At 40.5% G+C, this 18,306-nt stretch overlaps 1 protein-coding gene across 2 annotated transcripts in view; it reads left to right on the top strand.

Annotated features, from left to right (window-relative positions):
* Nucleotides 1-18,306, top strand: part of LOC124603537 (actin-binding protein IPP) — a 61,313-nt gene that overhangs the window by 14,815 nt on the left and 28,192 nt on the right. For both annotated transcript variants that reach the window (XM_047136404.1, XM_047136403.1), the window contains exon 6: nt 9,731-9,880. In XM_047136404.1, coding sequence (XP_046992360.1) covers nt 9,731-9,880 — 150 coding nt within the window. The remainder of the gene's footprint in view (nt 1-9,730; nt 9,881-18,306) is intronic.

The raw sequence follows: 18,306 nt of genomic DNA, 5'->3' as shown, positions 1-18,306 counted from the left end.
CCCATACAGCCTAGCCGCCCTTGGATGACACATCTGCAGTGATGATAACTTCCTTGCCAAAGACTTCACACAGGCCTTCGCAGACAGGCAATACCTCCCAAACCTAGTCAACAAACATATTTCCCATGCTATATCCTGATGCATGGCCAATCCTTCCACCACCGACAAGAATCATCTACAAGGGAGTGCGACTCTTGTCATCCAGTGTCACCCCAGACTGGAGCAGCCCTTCGCCAGGGCTTTGATTTACATCTACATCTATAGCTATCCTCTGCAAACCTCTGTGAAGTGCATGGCAGATGGTACGTCCCATTGTACCAATTATTGTTTCTTTCCATTCCATTCATGTATGGAGTGCAGGAAGGTGTGAGTGCAGTAACTATTCTAATCTTATCTTCATGAAACCTATGTGAGTGATACATAGGGGGTTGTAATAATTACCAGACACATCTTTTAAAGCCACTTCTTGAAACTCTGTTAATAGACTTTCTTGGGCTAGTTGTTTATTTTCAAGAGCCTTCTAGTTCAGATCCTTCAGTACCTCATGGGTCAAACGAACCTGTGATCATTTTTGCTGCCTTTCTCTGTAGTCCTATTTGGTAGGGGTCTCGCACTCTTGAACAGTATTCTAGAAGCAGTCGCATGAGTGATTTGTAAGCAATCTCCTTCGTAGACTTATTGCACTTCCCCAGTATTCTACTAATAAGCCAAAGTGTATCACCTACTTTCCTGATGACTGAGCCTGTGTGTTCATTACATTTCACCCAGGTATTTGGACGAGTTGATTGATTCCAACGGTGACACATTGATATTGTAGTCATACGATACTACTTTTTTTGTTTTGTGAAGTGCACAATGATTATCTCCCATCTTGCCCTGAAGTGAGGGACAGCTTATCCAAGATTCTTCCCATCCCTTGTAAAGTGGTATTCCATCGCCCTCCCAACCTACACATCTTAGTCCATCCCTATGCCAGCCCCACCTCCAACCCTTTTCCACAGATGCCACATACCTGTGGCAGACCAGTGTGCAAGACCTGCCCAATCCACCAACCCAGTATCTCCTACACCAGTTCTGTCACAGGCTTAGCCTACTCCTTAAGAGGCCAGGCTACATGTGAAAGCAGCTATATCGTATATACCAGCTCTACTGCAAACACTGCGCAACCTTGTATGTTGGTATGACTGTTGACCAAATGTCCGCCACTGCCAACCTGATGTCAAGAACAAAGTTGACCACCCAGTGGCACAACATGCTGCTTAGCCCAACATGCTCAATTTCAGTGGCTGCTTCACAGCCCAAGCCATCAGGATTCTTCCCTCCACCACCTTACTCTGTGAAATACGCAGATGAGAGGTATCTTTACAACACATCATCCTCTACCGCAATTGTCCTGCCTTCAGTCTAAGGTAACCCATTGTTCCCACACCCTCCACTCGACACTTTCCCCTTCCTCCATCCTGTCACCCCCTATCAATTCGTGTCCCCACGTTGCCTTCAGTGTATGCTGCTTCTCACCAGCTGTCCATATACCTGCTACCTCTCCATCCCCCATTCCTAGCCAGCTAATGGGCTGCCTCCCTCCTTGCCACTAACCAGCCACTCCCAGTCTGTCTCCCTGCTTTCTGCCTACTCCTCCCTCCACCTACCCCACCCAACACCACCCCCTCCACAACCAGTCTACCTGCTGCAAAAAGACATTGGCACTGTGAGTCTAGCTTGCACCATGCAGGGGCTTAGATGTATGTGTTTTTTGTTTTACTCTAGTTTGTCAAAGGATAAAATCTAAAAACTTTTGTGTGTGCCTGTCAACAAACTCAACACTTCTGCATATTGGTGAGTGGTGTCCTTTAATCATAAAGTATTAACAGTCACATTTGATTTGAATCAGTAATCGGTTGTGGCTTTACAGCCATGGTCAGACGTCTTGAGATAAAATAAAATGTGACCCTTAACATGAATTCAAAGATTTATTTAAGTTATCAACGCCACCAGTCTCCTTCAAAGGCCAGTGTTGGAATCATGTTTTTGAGCTTTATTCAAAGGCTTTGGTACTTTGTGCTGTGGTTAGGCATTTAATTTGTTACTTAAAATAAACAACTGACTGTGGATAGTGAAGACACTGAGTAAAGCACATGACATTCATGTAAAAGACATGTAAGTAGTTCAATTTTTTGCATGCATATATGTGTAGGTGGGGTGAACATGGAATAGATGAGGGAATAGAAAAGGTGAAAGAAAAGGAATGATTAGACTTAAGGAAAAGATGGAACATAAGGGAATGCGGTAGGAATATGGTGCCAAAGAATGCTCACTCAGATGCAAGCAGCAGTAGTTGCATGATTCCCATGAACATACCAGGGAAGAAGAGCTTGATGAGTACAAGAGTGAGAGAGACCGTTAGTATGAATAGTGTGGATGACCTATAAGCCTACCATAACTCAAGTGGGGGAAGGACGAAGTGAAAAAGCTGCTGTGTTGACGTAACATTGGGCAGGATGAGAACAGTGACAGAGGTAGATGTTTGACAAAGACTGGCATGAACTGATGTCAGGATGATTTCAGGACTGAAAAGAACTGTCTGTGGACAACTTGATAAATGACTTGGCCATGGAATGATGTCATATCAAGGATGAGTACCGAGCTGTGAAGCATATCATCTATCATTTTCAAACACACAGAAGCTGGTTTAATCATTGCAGGAAACTGAAGGAATAGAAAAGATTCCAGGTAATTGTTCATGGCAGTTTTCAACAACAAAGGAAGATACATTTCTGAAACTTTGTTTACTCAAAAGACACAATTGCCTCTTACCTCCACATGGGCAGAGGACATTCTTATTGATTATGTGTGATTTTAAGGTATAAACGAACAGCTGAAAGCCATCTGTCCAGACCTCTGGTGACCACAGTGGCTTCAAGGCTGAGGATGTTAAAGATAAGGTCAGAAAACTTAATTCCATTTTTCCAAACTTGTTTCACTGAAGAAGATTAGTGTCCTTGGCGTTGAGAAACAGCTGAAACACTAAAACTGAACAAAGCTCTCCCATCTGATGGAATCCCCATAAAATTCTATTCTGACCTGGCAGCTAGGTTAGCGTCTCTTCAACCATAATCTACTGTACAACCCTTAAACAAAAGACTGCTCTTTGTAGAATCTTAGAACATCTCACAGCAAGAACAGGTTGTGGAGGGGGGATCCATTAAGTCACATTGGTGGGCTCCACTGGGATTGCAGATGATTGCGCTAGCTCACCATTAGTTCCCGTCTCAAGGCTGATGTGCAGTGTGAACTTCAGTTCTAGAAATTTAGCTTGTTGTTGACAGCAATTGGGCACCCACTTGAGTAAATGTAAGAAATGTTAACATAGGTCATAGCTATACAATTCCATAACAAGGTCTTCCCAAAAAATATAACTTCATTAGTCCCAGTGGCTAAGATCAGGACTTCCAGTAAGCCATCTGTTGTGATGGTAGTGTAAATAATCACCAAATGTAATACCCTGGTTTGAAGGTTTCCAGTGGTTCTTCCTTTTTAATTTTCTATTTAATTTCACCAATTATTATCAGTGCTGGAACTACATTTAAATTAGGAAGCAAATGTTTAATCACATTTTATACAACTTTTTTTAGTTTTCTGGAAATACTGCTTGCATTAGATTCTAGATGATGAGTGCCAAGATTGTACAATAGATATGTGACGTCTGTGGATGAGGTATTGAATTAATATGGGAATGGAATGCCCTTGGTGAAATATAAATAATTTAATTTTTCAGCGTATTTGTCCACTGTAGTGGGTGATTTCGCTTTCAGTTGATATACACTTTCTGAAAGTTTTGTAAGGCCCTGGGCAAAGCATACTTTGTAGTGGACATTCTCTTCCAAACGTCTGCATGCTTCTGCCACCTGTTCAGCGATGTTTGAACTTCCATGATGTGCACAAAGTGTTGGTTGTGCAAAGATTGTGGCTGAATGTGACCACGTAGATTTTAGAATTCTGCACATCTTTTTCTAAATGTTCAGTGAAAGTCTGGTATTCTTTCCTGTTGAAAGAGGTTTCAATAATTTCAAAACCATTTAGAATCATAAGTTAGCAAATTATTTCAATAATTTCAAAACCATTTAGAATCATAAATTTGCAAACCCCCCCATGAACCATGGACCTTACTGTTTGTAGGGAGGCTTGCGTGCCCCAGCGATACAAGATAGCCGTACTGTAGGTGCAACCACAATGGAGGGGTATCTGTTGAGAGGCCAGACAAACGGGTGGTTCCTGGAGAGGGGCAGCAGCCTTTTCAGTAGTTGCAGGCGCAACAGTCTGGGTGATTGACTGATCTGGCATTGTAACATTAACCAAAATGGCCTTGATGTGCTGGTACTGCGAACAGCTGAAAGCAAGGGGAAACTACATCTGTAATTTTTCCCGAGGGCATGCAGCTTTACTGCATGGTTAAATGATTCTCCTGGGTAATATATTCTGGAGGTAAAATAGTCCCCCATTCGGATCTCTGGATGGGGACTACTCAGGAGGACATCATTATCAGGAGAAAGAAAAATGGCATTCTACGAATTGGAGTGTGAAATGTCAGATCCCTTAATCAGGCAGGTAGATTAGAAAATTTAAAAAGGAAAATGGATAGGTTAAAGTTACATGTAGTGGGAATTAGGGAAGTTTGGTGGCAGGAGGAACAAAACTGTTGGTCCAGTGAATACAGGGTTATAAATACAAAATCAAATAGGGATAATGCAGGAGTAGGTTTAATAATGAATACAAAAATAGGAGTGTGGATAAGCTACTATGAACAGCATAATGAACGTATTATTGTAGCCAAGATAGACACGAAGCCCACACCTACCACAGTAGTACAAGTTTATATACCAAGTAGCTCCGCAAATGATGAAGAGATTGAAGAAAAGTATGATGAGATAAAAGAAATCATTCAGATAATGAGGGAGATGAAAATTTAATAGTCGTGGTGAACTGGAACTCGATAGTACGAAAAGGAAGAGAAGGAAAAGTAGTAGGTGAATATGGAATGGGAGTAAGGAATGAAAGAAGAAGCAACGTGGTAGAATTTTGCACAGAGCATAACTTGATCATAGCTAACACTTGGTTTAAGAATCATGAAAGAAGGCTGTATACATTGAAGAGGCCTGGAGACTCTGGAAGGTTTCAGATAGATTATATAATGGCAAAACAGAGATTTAGGAACCAGGTTTTAAATTGTAAGATGTTTCCAGGGGCAGATGTGGACTCTGACCACAATTTATTGGTTATGGACTGTAGACTAAAACTGAAGAAACTGCAAAAAGTTGGGAATTTAAGGAGAAGGGACCTGGATAAACTGAAAGAACCACAGGTTGAAGAGACTTTCAGAGAGACCATTATGGAACGATTGACAAGAATGTGGGAAAGAAATACAGTAGATGAAGAAAGGGTAGCTTTGAGAGACGAAATAGTGAAGGCAGCAGAGGATCAAGAAGGTAAGAAGATGAGGACTAGTAGTAATCCTTGGTAACAGAAGAGATACTGAATTTAATTGATGAAAGGAGAAAATATGAAAATACAGTAAATGCAGCAGGCAAAAGGAATACAAACATCTCAAAAATGAGACTGACAGGAAGTGGAAAATGGCTAAGCAAGGATGGCTAGCGGACAAATGTAAGGATATAGAGGCATATATCACTAGGGGTAAGATAGATACAGCCTACAGCAAAGTTAAAGAGACTTTGGAGAAAAGAGAATCACATGTATGAATATCAAGAGCTCAGATGGAAAACCAGTTCTAAGCAAAGAAGGGAAAGCAGAAAGGTGGAAAGAGTATATAGAGGGTCTATACAAGGGTGATATACATGAGAGCAATATCATGGAAATGGAAGAGGATGTAGGTGAAGATGAAATGGGAGATATGATATTGCGTGATGAGTTTGACAGAGCACTGAAACATCTGAGTTGAAACAAGGCTCCAGGAGTAGACAACATTTCATTAGAACTACTGATAGCCTTGGGAGAGCCAGCCCTGAAAAAACTCTTACCATCTGGTGAGACAAGCGAAATACCCTTAGACTTAAAGATGAATATAATAATTCCACTCCCAAAGAAAGCAGATGTTGACAGGTGTGAAAATTACCAAACTATCAGTTTAATAAGTCACGGCTGCAAAATACTAACACGAATTATTTGTAGACAAATGGATAAACTGGTAGAAGCTAACCATGGGGAAGATCAATTTGGATTCTGTAGAAATGTTGGAACACGGGAGGAAATACTGACACTACAACTTATCTTAGAAGATAGATTAAGGAAAGGCAAACCTATGTTTCTTGCTTGTGTAGATGTAGAGAAAGCTTTTGACATTGTTGATAGGAATATTCTCTTTCAAATTCTGAAGGTGGCAGGGGTCAAAGACAGGGAACGAATGGCTGTTTACAATTTGTACAGAAACCAGATGGCTGTTATAAAGAGTCGAGGGCCATGAAAGGGAAGCAATGGTTGGGAAGGGAGTGAGACAGGGTTGTAGCCTATCCTCGATGTTATTCAATCTGTATATTGAGCAAGCAGTAAAGGAAACAAAAGAAAAATTTGGAGTAAGAATTAAAATTCATGGAGAAGAAATTAAAATTTTGAGGTTCGCCGATGACATTGTAATTCTGTCAGAGACGGCGACCTGGAAGAGCAGTTAAACGGAATGGACAGTGTCTTGAAAGGAGGATACAAGATGAATATCAACAAAAGCAAAACGAGGGTAATGGAATGTAGTCAAATTAAATCAGCTGATAGTCAGGAAATCATTTCTGACAGTATTTGTATGGAGTGTAGCCATGTATGGAAGTGAAACATGGATGATAAATAGTTTAGACAATAATAGAATAGAAGCTTTCGAAATTCGGTGCTACAGAAGAATGCTGAAGATTAGATGGGTACATCACGTAACTAATGAGGAGGTACTGAATAGAATTGGGGAGAAGAATTTGTGCACCACTTGACTAGAAGAAGGGATCAGTTGGTAGGACATGTTCTGAGGTATCAAGGGATCACCAATTTAGTATCAGTGTGGAGGGTAAAAGTTGTAGAGGGGCCAAGGGATGAATACACGAAGCAGATTCAGAAGGATGTAGGTTGCAGTAGTTACTTGGGGATGAAGAAGCTTGCCCAGGATAGAGTAGCAGGGAGGGCTGTGTCAAACCAATCTCTGGACTGAAGACCACAACAACATCAACAAGAAGTTAGCAAAATTACGGTTCCCATGGCAAAGTCTCAAAAAATTGTTAGCGACTGTGGACAAAATGTCTAACACCATCATCAACTTTGGTTTCGTATGACAATTAATGTTTTGCTTGTGTGTTGTTTCGAAATGTTTTCGCTCATATTTACAATAGTGTGTTGTTGGTAACTCCACGGCATTGTTTCAGCAATGATCAGGAATTATGAAGAAAAAGTCATTGTGGAGGAGAGTGTAGAAATTCTGGAAAATAGTGACATATTCAATATTGAAGAACTTGGATGTAATGACAGTTTTTCTTCAGTGACTGACAGCTATGACGAGCTTTCCCAGATACTGGGTTGCGTCAAGGAGGAAAGTTGAGATGAAGATAATCATGATGATTGGCCTGATTTTCGTATTCTGGAGCATACACAAAGAAAAATGAACCAGGAGTATTTTTGCAGGAGGTTATCAGTAAAATGTCTTGGTCTTCCTGAAGAGAAAACTTTGGATCCATGCAACTGCCATCAATGTATCACAGAATTGTGGGTTATGACATGAAAGTGGACTATGAAGGAGAGAGTCAGACCTTGAAATCAAGCTACCCCAGAATATGGTTAAGCAAAGTGTAGAAATGAATGGAAACTGTAGAGGATATGAGATATGATTCTATGGACCATTTACCATCCTTTGAGCAGCAGAAATGGGCATCTAGATGTAAAAATCTTGGGCGGAGAGCTATAACACATATGCAATATGCCAAATTCAAGCTCTATCTCTCTATAGCAAGAGGGCACAGTTGCTTTCTAAAATTACATACAAAATAATCTTTGCATGAAAACAAAGTGTCACAGCTTAATTTCACTTTTGTAAAGCTTTTTCTTATAAATTTTTATCACTAACAATGTAAGGAAACGACAGATTGCTACTTTCTTTAAAGATGACACATTAATTCGCAGACATACACAATTAAAAGACACATGCACATTAGCTTTCAACCACAGCCTTAGCTAGAAAAAAAGAGAAACACACACCATTCATTCATACAAGATAGCACCCCTCACACACACATGACCACCAACTTTGGCAGCTCAGAACAGAATGCAGCTGTCACATGGAATGGACACAGCAATCTGGAGGGGATGGGGAAGGGAAAGAGGAAGGGATAGCAGTGTATGGGTGGGGGGAGAGAGGAGCACTGTTTGGCCGAGTGTTCAGGGACTAGACTGCCAACAGGTGCAGTGTCGGGAGGCTGTGGGGCAGGGAGGTGGGGAAAACAGAGCAGAAAAGGGGAGGAGCGAGGAAAGATTAAATTTTCATAAGTATTTTATAAGAATATTATTTAAACATTCCACTCCCTGAAAAACAGATGTCACAATAAATTTAGAGATTAAATGTATGCAATAAAATATTCTGATAACTGTATTATACCTTTAAGTCACAGCGTCCTCTGTACTGGACAAATCATAAGTTATATTTCGATGGCCCAGTTTGGTTTCTGTTATATGAAAAAATTTCTAATTAAGCTCTTCTTGGACACTAAATTACATAATTTTCTTCCCAGAAATGAAAAAGAAAGCCTGAAAGGACTAAGGAGTAAAGATAAAAACTAACCATATAGTTGGCACAGACACACAAACAAGCCTGAGAACATTGCAGAACTAACAATGTTCTCAGTCTTGTTTGTGTTCCTGTTGATGACTCAGCAGCTCAATAATCATTGAGTTGTTATCCTATCTCCTCAAATTATGTAAGACAATTAATTGGTAGATGTATCTGTATCATACAATAGCTTACCTATCTCTCAAATGCATTGCCGTTACTGCCATAACTGTTGTTATTTAATTAAATTTAAAAACCCATGAGCTATTCAGCCTGTAGAATAGGTAATCCAAAAATTTACAGGTCTCACTTACACAAAATTCACACACTAGTTTTTATGCTGCTGTTCAAACACAATAAAATAAGCTTCTGTACTTACCATGTAATTAAGTTTCCAACACTAGCATGCTTACAAACAGCAAATCAGCAGGTTTTTTTGTGACATAGTGGCTTTATGGAGTACAGAGCAAGCTAATTATTTTCTGCATACATAAATGGATATAGAAAATAATATGTGGAGATTTAAAAAAAAAGCATTTTCACCATTGATGGACCATAGTTGAGATATATACAAATGCCATTTGTAGTAGTTTTCCATTTTGCTTTTGTCCATCACATTCATCCTTGAAGATGCTTCTGGAAATCAGGATCTGTGGAACATATAAGTGTGAACACACTGTTTTCTCACTCCTCAAGATATTTGAGAGGTATGAGTATATACTTAAACTTAGTAAATAATATTCCTAGCTTTCAAAGCTTCTGAAAAAGTACAATATTAATCAATATTGTTGTTATTTGGAGTAATTGCAGATAAATACTCACGAGGCAGATTGAAGTCAAGAAAAAAGATTGTCTGTGAATCCCATGATCATATACCTGAAGAGGGCATAAAATGTTTATAGAAGTGTACTTTTTCTTATGTAGGTATTTCAAGCTGCAATGCGCTGGATCATGCATGATGTTGTACAGCGACGATGTTACGTGTTTGAGATATTGTCTAAAGTGCGCCTCCCACTGCTTTCCCTGTGTCTTCTAGATCGTGCTATTTCAGAGTGCACTGACAGCAGCTTAGAGGTAAACAATTTTAATCTACTTTGTTATAGTATTTTTACAAATAATGTAGAGAAAAGTGCAGTGACAAATTTCTGTAAGCGATATATCATTGGTGTGGATTTTGAGCATTGATGTGGATTCAATAAAGAAGCATTTCAGGGAAAGGAAATAATTAACTTGTCCAGGACTATGCCTTCATTAACGTTGGATCAAATCTGGCAACCATGTCAATGGATGTACTTCCATGTATGTGCTGTGTATGAATATTGTGTTGGGATTAGCAGAGAACAGTGGTTGTCTGTCTTAGATGACATTGAACTGATAATTAAACAATAATGTAAACAATAGTGAAAAAAACATGAGAATTCACATTCTAAAGCACTTCATGGCAGTGTGATCAGAAGTTAAATAGTACTAGCCTCATTAATTACATTACTTCTTTTTCTTGTAATGGAATAAGTCCTCTTTTTGTATGCTGATAATAACTGTGATCCATTAAGAGACTTACCAGTTCCATTTCAGCATATGCTCAGTGAGAATCAGAATTTTTTTTTTTCACTTTTGCATTCATCTTAGGCCAACATTTGTTAACAATTTTTTTGACATTTTGGCTGCATAAGTGGGTGGCATTGTTAAAGGTTTGCCCTCTGTTGCTAGTAACAAACTGCGACCTGTCACATTGACGTCTGATGGCTCTTCCCCTTGTCACCCGCAACAGTTGTTAGCTTCAGCACGGGAATCCAGGATCCATTTACTTTGAGTCTTTTTATTTCTTGTTAAAGTTATTGTCATATTTGTGACTTTCTTATGCTTTACTGAACAAATGGTCATGGCAGTTCTTCGCAACCTGTGTGTAAGTGAGTTTTATGATGTGATTGGTCTTGCACAGCACGTGCCAATTTTTCCAACTGTCCTAACGTGCACTGTTGTTGTTCGGTGGTCCTGGTATCATAGTATCATCCAGTCGTTCCAACATACCAACTTATACTGTATATTCTTGATGTTAGGAGTGGGTCCATTTTGTTCTTTGCCAATCTGAGACATTCTTTGATCTTCTTGTTCAGTTTGTAAATGGGGCTTTAATGCCATGTTTGCACAGTATGCTGCCATTCTGTGTCATCCTGGGAATGTATGACTGAAAGGCTGTACCTAACATTTCTTCTACCAATGTGTAACCTGCCAGGTATGTGACACTTCTTATGCAACTGGTGGAGTATCCATTACTCATCAGCATGCAATCCAGGTGCTTCATCTTGCATCTGAGGTGCTGCAGCTCACACATTTATCTTGCATGCATTGTAAGTACAATAACCATTCCTCTTTTCTGACAAGGGTGATGATATGAAAGTTTGTGCAGGTGTCTATAGGTGTATATCAATTTACAATACTTGCTGTGGCCAAGGTTCTCACAATTACTTGTAATCAGTTCATCAGGAAAAATGTAGCTGTACGTGCTTTTCTTCTTCCATTGTAAATTTAATGTTGGCATGGAGACTATTTAGATATCTTAGGAGGTCACCATAATGTTCCTCACAATGGCTCTACTTAACAAAGGTGTCATCAGTGTACCTTCCAACCCTTTTGTAAAAATCGCCATTGCAGGAAAAGTAACTCACAGTAAGATACACGTGTTGTGAGAGCCTGATGACATCCAGCAGGAATAGTGAAACTGATATGCTCCAGAGTGTCATTAGGTGGCACTTTGGCAAAGAAAGAAGCAACATAAAAGCTGACCAGAAGGGTGTTTGGTCCAAGCTTTAGTTTTTTCTACTTCTCAGTTAACTGTCCTAGTCCTTTATGTATATTGCAACATTTCCCAAACGTGACTGAAGTAGAAAGACCAGGTGTTTATCCAGTTTATACATCAGTAAGCCTGGAGCACTTAATGATCAGCTTTAATGGTACACCATCTTTAGGAATTTTTGGGAACCAATACAACCAAGATGGTAGGGCTTTTGTGTTGTACAGGCTCCTCTGTATGTCATAGAGAGAAGACACCTTGATTAACTGATTCTTATTCTGTGCAATCCCCTGTATTGGCCCTGTGCTAGGCTTTTATAATGTTGTTGGGCCTAGCACGTCACACATCTTCTGATCATGATCTTCAGTCTTCATTACAGTGGTCACATTTCTCTCATTGGCAAGCAGAACCAGTATGCTCCTGTCAGCATTGAGACTCTTCTCTTTTCAGGTTGCTGGACACAATATCTGTTTGGTTTCAATGTGTATTTTTACAGCTTTTTCACATGGAAAGTTCCAAGTGGCTGCTTCAGTGCTGGATAAAATTTTTGTATGGTAATGGATTCCCTCCTTTTTGAACGTAGGGTTCCTCCTATGCATTGACTTTTCTCTGAGATTGAGCACAGTTCCTGACATGTCAGGAATCCGCTCGTCAGTGTGCTTTCTGCATCTTTCAAACTTTTTCTTCTGTCTCTTGGTGTAATAGTTGAGCTTGTTCTGCGTCTCTCACAGGAGTGTGTCTTTTATCAGGAGCTCTTGTGTGTGTAATGGAAATTTCTACAAACAGCATGCAGGTTTCCGTATGATTAGTCCATTTAGTCCAGTGGAGCATTTCAAATGACAAGTGCTGAATGTGGCACCTTATAAACCTAAGGTGTGCTTACTGCTATGTCAACAACACCTTCATCTTGTGGGGAGCCATGGTGAGGAACAATTTGGCTGTTTCCCAAGACATCTGAACAGTCTCCATGTCAACATTACATTTATTATGGTTGCAGAAAAGAATTAACATCAACCTTTTGTAGAAGTACTGGTTACAAGGGACAGGGAGAATCTGGGCCATAGTGTGTATCAAAAACCAATCAGATACACTGTATCTCTGGCTATTGGCTTGAGTCCATGTGAGTCCATGACAGTACCAGTTGCTCATGAAGGCAAAAAGTCAAAACGATTGTTAAATGAACTTAAGCCAAATATCCCGAGACAATAAGCAGCAAGTAATACATCATGTATTCATTGTAAGCCTTTATGGAATTTTTATGATCATTAGCATAATTAATTTTCTGAAGTAAATTCATTATTTCTGGTATTGTTGTAAGTAGTCATTATAAGTAGCTATGATGAGAAATGCTGCTATTGGTGTTGTGTGTTTGTGTATGTGATAGATTAAATTTGTAAATGTAGACTAATGGACTTTTAAAAAAAAATTATGTACATATTATGTAGCTGTTTATGGCTAAATGGAAACCAGAAGTGCAGCTAGGACCACATAGTGAATTTGCAATATAAAGTTCCTGCTGGCCTGGTTGTGATCTCTAAGCTCATACTAGGCTAGCTGGGTAGGTAGGAAAGTAACTGCAATAGGTATACAGTAGCATCAAGTCAGGTTAATGGATTTCTACCTCAGATTCACCGCAAATTGTACCAGGAAATGATATTGAAATAATCTTTTGTCATGTATGGTTTTCAGCCTGATTTGCCAAAATTTACCAGTCAAATTTAAATTTTAACAATAAGCAATAAAGTAACCAAAATTATTCTCTGGATATAAATAACAGCAAAACATAATGCACTATGTGACCAAAAGTCTCCAGAAACCTAGTACCATTTGTTACAGACTGTCCAGCTGTGTACTTAGTCAGTTGGAGAATTCAGTTGAGAAAACTATTACATTTTGAGAAAACAGAATGCTTGGTCTTTACTTACCTTAAGGAGGTGAAATTCCAAGCTCTGTTGATAGAAACAGGTAAAAGGAAAAAATATTTGTACTAACATTTGAAACTTGTTACTAGCATTTGAAACTTGTCTGTTCCTTCTTCAGGGATGAAAGAGGGATTGGTTGGGGAATTTTAGTGAAGAGGAAGCATATTACTCAGACCCTAGGTTGAGAAGACCATCATACAAGGTCTGAAGTTCTGAAGACTGAATAGTTTTTGCTACTTCTAAACCGTTGTATGCATGGAAGAAGCCTGGAGATACTGGAAGGTCACAGATAGATTATATAATGGTAAGACAGAGATTCAGGAACCACGTTCTAAATTGTAAGACATTCCCAGGGGCAGATGTGGACTCTGACCGCAATTTATTGATTATGAACTGTAAATTAAAACTGAAGAAACTGCAAAAAGGTGGGAATTTGAGGAGATGGGACCTGGATAAACTGAAAGAATCAGAGGTGTAGAGAGCTTCAGGGAGAGCATTAGGGAACGATTGACAGGAATGGGGGAACGAAATACAGTAGAAGAAATAGTGAAGGTAGCAGAGGATCAAGTAGGTAAAAAGACGAAGGCAGATAGAAATCCTTGGGTAGCAGAAGAGATATTGAATTTAATAGATGAAAGGACAAAATATAAAAATGCAGTAAATGAAGCAGGCAAAAAGGAATACAAACGTCTCATAAATGAGATCGACAGGAAGTGCAAAATGGCTAAGCAGGGATGGCTAGAGGACAAATGTAAGGATGTAGAGGCAAATATCACTAGGGGTAAGACAGATACAGCCTACAGGAAAATTAAAGATACCTTTGGAGAAAAGAGAACCACTTGCATCAGTATCAAGAGCTCAGATGGAAACCCAGTTCTAAGCAAAGAAGGGAAAGCAAAAAGGTGGAAGGAGTATATAGAGGGTCTATACAAGGCGATGTACTTGAGGACAATATTATGGAAATGGAAGAGGCTGTAGATGAAGATGAAATGGGAGATATGATACTGCGTGAAGAGTTTGACAGAGCACTGAAACAAGGCCCCGGGAGTAGACAACATCCCATTAGAACTACTGACAGCCTTGGGAGAGCCAGGCCTAACAAAACTCTACCATCTAGTGAGCAAGATACATGAGACAGGCGAAATACCCTCGGACTTCAAGAAGAATACAATAATTCCAATCCCAAAGAGAGCAGGTGTTGACAGATGTGAAAATTACCGAAGTATCAGTTTAATAAGCCATGGCTGCAAAATATTAACACGAATTCTTTACAGATGAACGGAAAAACTGGTAGAAGCCGACTTCAGGGAAGATCAGTTTGGATTCCGTAGAAATGTTGGAACACGTGAGCGAAAGGCTATTTACAATTTTTACAGAAACCAGATGGCAGTTGTAAAGAGTCGAGGGGCATGAAATGGAAGCAGTGGTTGGGAAGGGAGTGAGACATGGTTGTAGCCTAACCCCGATGTTATTCAATCTGTATATTGAGCAAGCAGCAAAGGAAACAAAAGAAAAATTCGGAGTAGGAATTACGATCCATAGAGAAGAAATAAAAACTTTGAGGTTCACTGATGACATTGTAATTCTGTCAGAGGCAGCAAATGACCTGGAAGAGCAGCTGAACGGAATTGACAGTGTCTTCAAAGGAGGATATAAGATGAACATCAACAATAGCAAAACAAGGATAATGGAATGTAGTCGAATTAAAGCGGGTGATGCTGCAGGAATTAGATTTGGAAATGAGACGCTTAAAGTAGTAAAGGAGTTTTGCTATTTGGGGAGCAAAGTAACAGATGATGGTCAAAGTAGAGTGGATATAAAATGTAGACTGGCAATGGCGAGGAAAGCGTTTCTGAAGAAGAGAAATTTGTTAACATCGAGCATAGCTTTAAGTGTCAGGAAGTCGTTTTTGAAAGTATTTGTATGGAGTGTAGCCTTGTATGGAAGTGAAACATGGACGATAAATAGTTTAGACAAGAAGAGAATAGAAGCTTTCGAAATGTGGTGCTACAGAAGAATGCTGAAAATTCGATGGGTAGATCACATAACTAATGAGGAGGTATTGAATAGAATTGGAGAGAAGAGAAATTTGTGGCACAACTTGACTAGAATAAGGGATCAGTTGGTAGGGCATATTCTGAGGCATCAAGGGATCACCAATGTAGTATTGGAGGGCAGCGTGGAGGGTAAAAATCGCAGAGGGAGACCGAGAGCTGAATACACTAAGCAGATTCAGAAGGATGTAGGTGTCAGTAATGGTAGAGTGGAAGGTCTTCTCGAGGTGTGGCAGGGGGTGAAAGACATTCCAGAGGACTGAATGGAAGGCCTCTCCAGTTTGTCTGACGAACCTGTTTCAGGCTCTGTCTCTGGCTGATACTGATCTTCGGTCGGACGTGGCTGCTTGTCCTGTTCCAGAGGTTGTCCCTCAGTCTGCAAGATCCGGGTGGTTGCAGATGGTGGGCTTACTGGTAGTTGGGAGCTCCAGCGTCAGGCGCGTAATGGGCCCCCTTAGGGATATGGCAGCAAGAGAGGGGAAGAAAACCAATGTGCACTCCGTGTGCATACTGGGGGGAGTCATTCCAGATGTGGAAAGGGTCCTTCCGGATGCCATGAAGGGTACAGGGTGCACCCATCTGCAGGTGGTTGCTCATGTCGGCACCAATGATGTTTGTCGCTATGGATCGGAGGAAATCCTATCTGGCTTCTGACGGCTATCTGATTTGGTGAAAACTGCCAGTCTCGCTAGCGGGATGAAAGCAGAGCTCACCATCTGCAGCATTGTCGACAGGACTGACTGCGGACCTTTGGTACAGAGCCGAGTGGAGGGTCTGAATCAGAGGCTGAGGCGGTTCTGCGACCGTGTGGGCTGCAGATTCCTTGACTTGCGCCATAGGGTGGTGGGGTTTCGGGTTCTGCTGGATAGGTCAGGAGTCCACTACACGCAGCAGGCGGCTGCACGGGTAGCAGGGGTTGTGTGGTGTGGACTGGGCGGTTTTTTAGGTTAGATGGCCTCGGGCAAGTACAGAAAGGGCAACAGCCTCAAAGGGTGTGGGGCAAAGTCAGGACATGCGGGGGCCAAGCAGTAATCGCTATTGTAATTGTAAACTGTCGAACTGCATTGGTAAAGTACCGGAACTTCGAGCGCTGATAGAAAGCACCGAAGCTGAAATCGTTATAGGTCCGGAAAGATGGCTGAAGCCAGAGATAAATTCTGCCGAAATTTTTACAAAGCCACAGACGGTGTTTAGAAAGGATAGATTGCATGCAACCGGTGGTGGCGTGTTTGTCGCTGTTAGTAGTAGTTTATCCTGTAGTGAAGTGTAAGTGGATAGTTCCTGTGAATTATTACGGGTGGAAGTTACACTCAACAACCGAGCTAGGTTAATAATTGGCTCCTTTTACCAACCTCCTGACTCAGCAGCATTAGTGGCAAAACAACTGAGAGAAAATCTGGAATACATTTCACATAAATTTTCTCAGCATGTTATAGTCTTAGGTGGAGATTTCAATTTACAGGATATAGACTGGGACACTCAGATGTTTAGGATGGGTGATAGGGACAGAACATCGAGTGACATTATGCTGAGTGCACTATCCGAAAATTACCTCGAGCAATCAAACAGAGAACCGACTCGTGGAGATAACATCTTGGACCTACTGATAACAAACAGACCCGAACTTTTCGACTCTGTAAGCGCAGAACAGGGAATCAGTGATCATAAGGCTGTTGCAGCATCCCTGAATATGGAAGTAAATAGGAATATAAAAAAAGGAAGGAAGGTTTATCTGTTTAGCAAGAGTAATAGAAGGCAGATTTCAGACTACCTAACAGATCAAAATGAAAATTTCTGTTCAGACACTGACAATGTTGAGTGTTTATGGAAAAAGTTGGAAGGCAATCGTAAAATGCGTTTTAGACAGGTACGTGCCGAGTAAAACTGTGAGGAACGGGAAAAACCTACCTTGGTTCAACAACAGAGTTAGGAAACTACTGCGAAAGCAAAGAGAGCTTCACTGCAAGTTTAAACGCAGCCAAAACCTCTCTGACAAACAGAAGCTAAACGATGTCAAAGTTAGTGTAAGGAGGGCTATGCGTGAAGCGTTCAGTGAATTCGAAAGTAAAATTCTATGTACCGACTTGACAGAAAATCATAGGAAGTTCTGGTCTTATGTTAAATCAGTAAGTGGCTCGAAACAGCATATCCAGACACTCTGGGATGATGATGGCATTGAAACAGAGGATGACACGCGTAAAGCTGAAATACTAAACACCTTTTTCCAAAGCTGTTTCACAGAGGAAGACCGCACTGCAGGTCCTTCTCTAAATCCTTGCACAAACGAAAAAATGGCTGACATCGAAATAAGTGTCCAAGGAATAGAAAAGCAACTGGAATCACTCAACAGAGGAAAGTCCACTGGACTTGATGGGATACCAATTTGATTCTACAGAGAGTACGTGAAAGAACTTGCCCCCTTCTAACAGCCGTGTACCGCAAATCTCTAGAGGAGTGGAAGGTTCCAAATGATTGGAAAAGAGCACAGATAGTCCCAATCTTCAAGAAGGGTCATCAAGCAGATGCGCAAAACTATAGACCTATATCTCTGACATCGATCTGTTGTAGAATTTTAGAACATGTTTTTTGCTCGCGGATCATGTCGTTTCTGGAAACCCAGAATCTGCTCTGTAGGAATCAACATGGATTCCGGAAACAGCAATCGTGTGAGACCCAACTCGCTTTATTTGTTCATGAGACCTAGAAAATATTAGATACAGGCTCCCAGGT

Source organism: Schistocerca americana, chromosome 1 (assembly GCF_021461395.2).
Source record: "Schistocerca americana isolate TAMUIC-IGC-003095 chromosome 1, iqSchAmer2.1, whole genome shotgun sequence".
NCBI classification, from domain to species: domain Eukaryota; kingdom Metazoa; phylum Arthropoda; class Insecta; order Orthoptera; family Acrididae; genus Schistocerca; species Schistocerca americana.
Note: the sequence above shows the minus strand (reverse complement) of the source record. Positions and strands in the feature narration are given on the sequence as shown.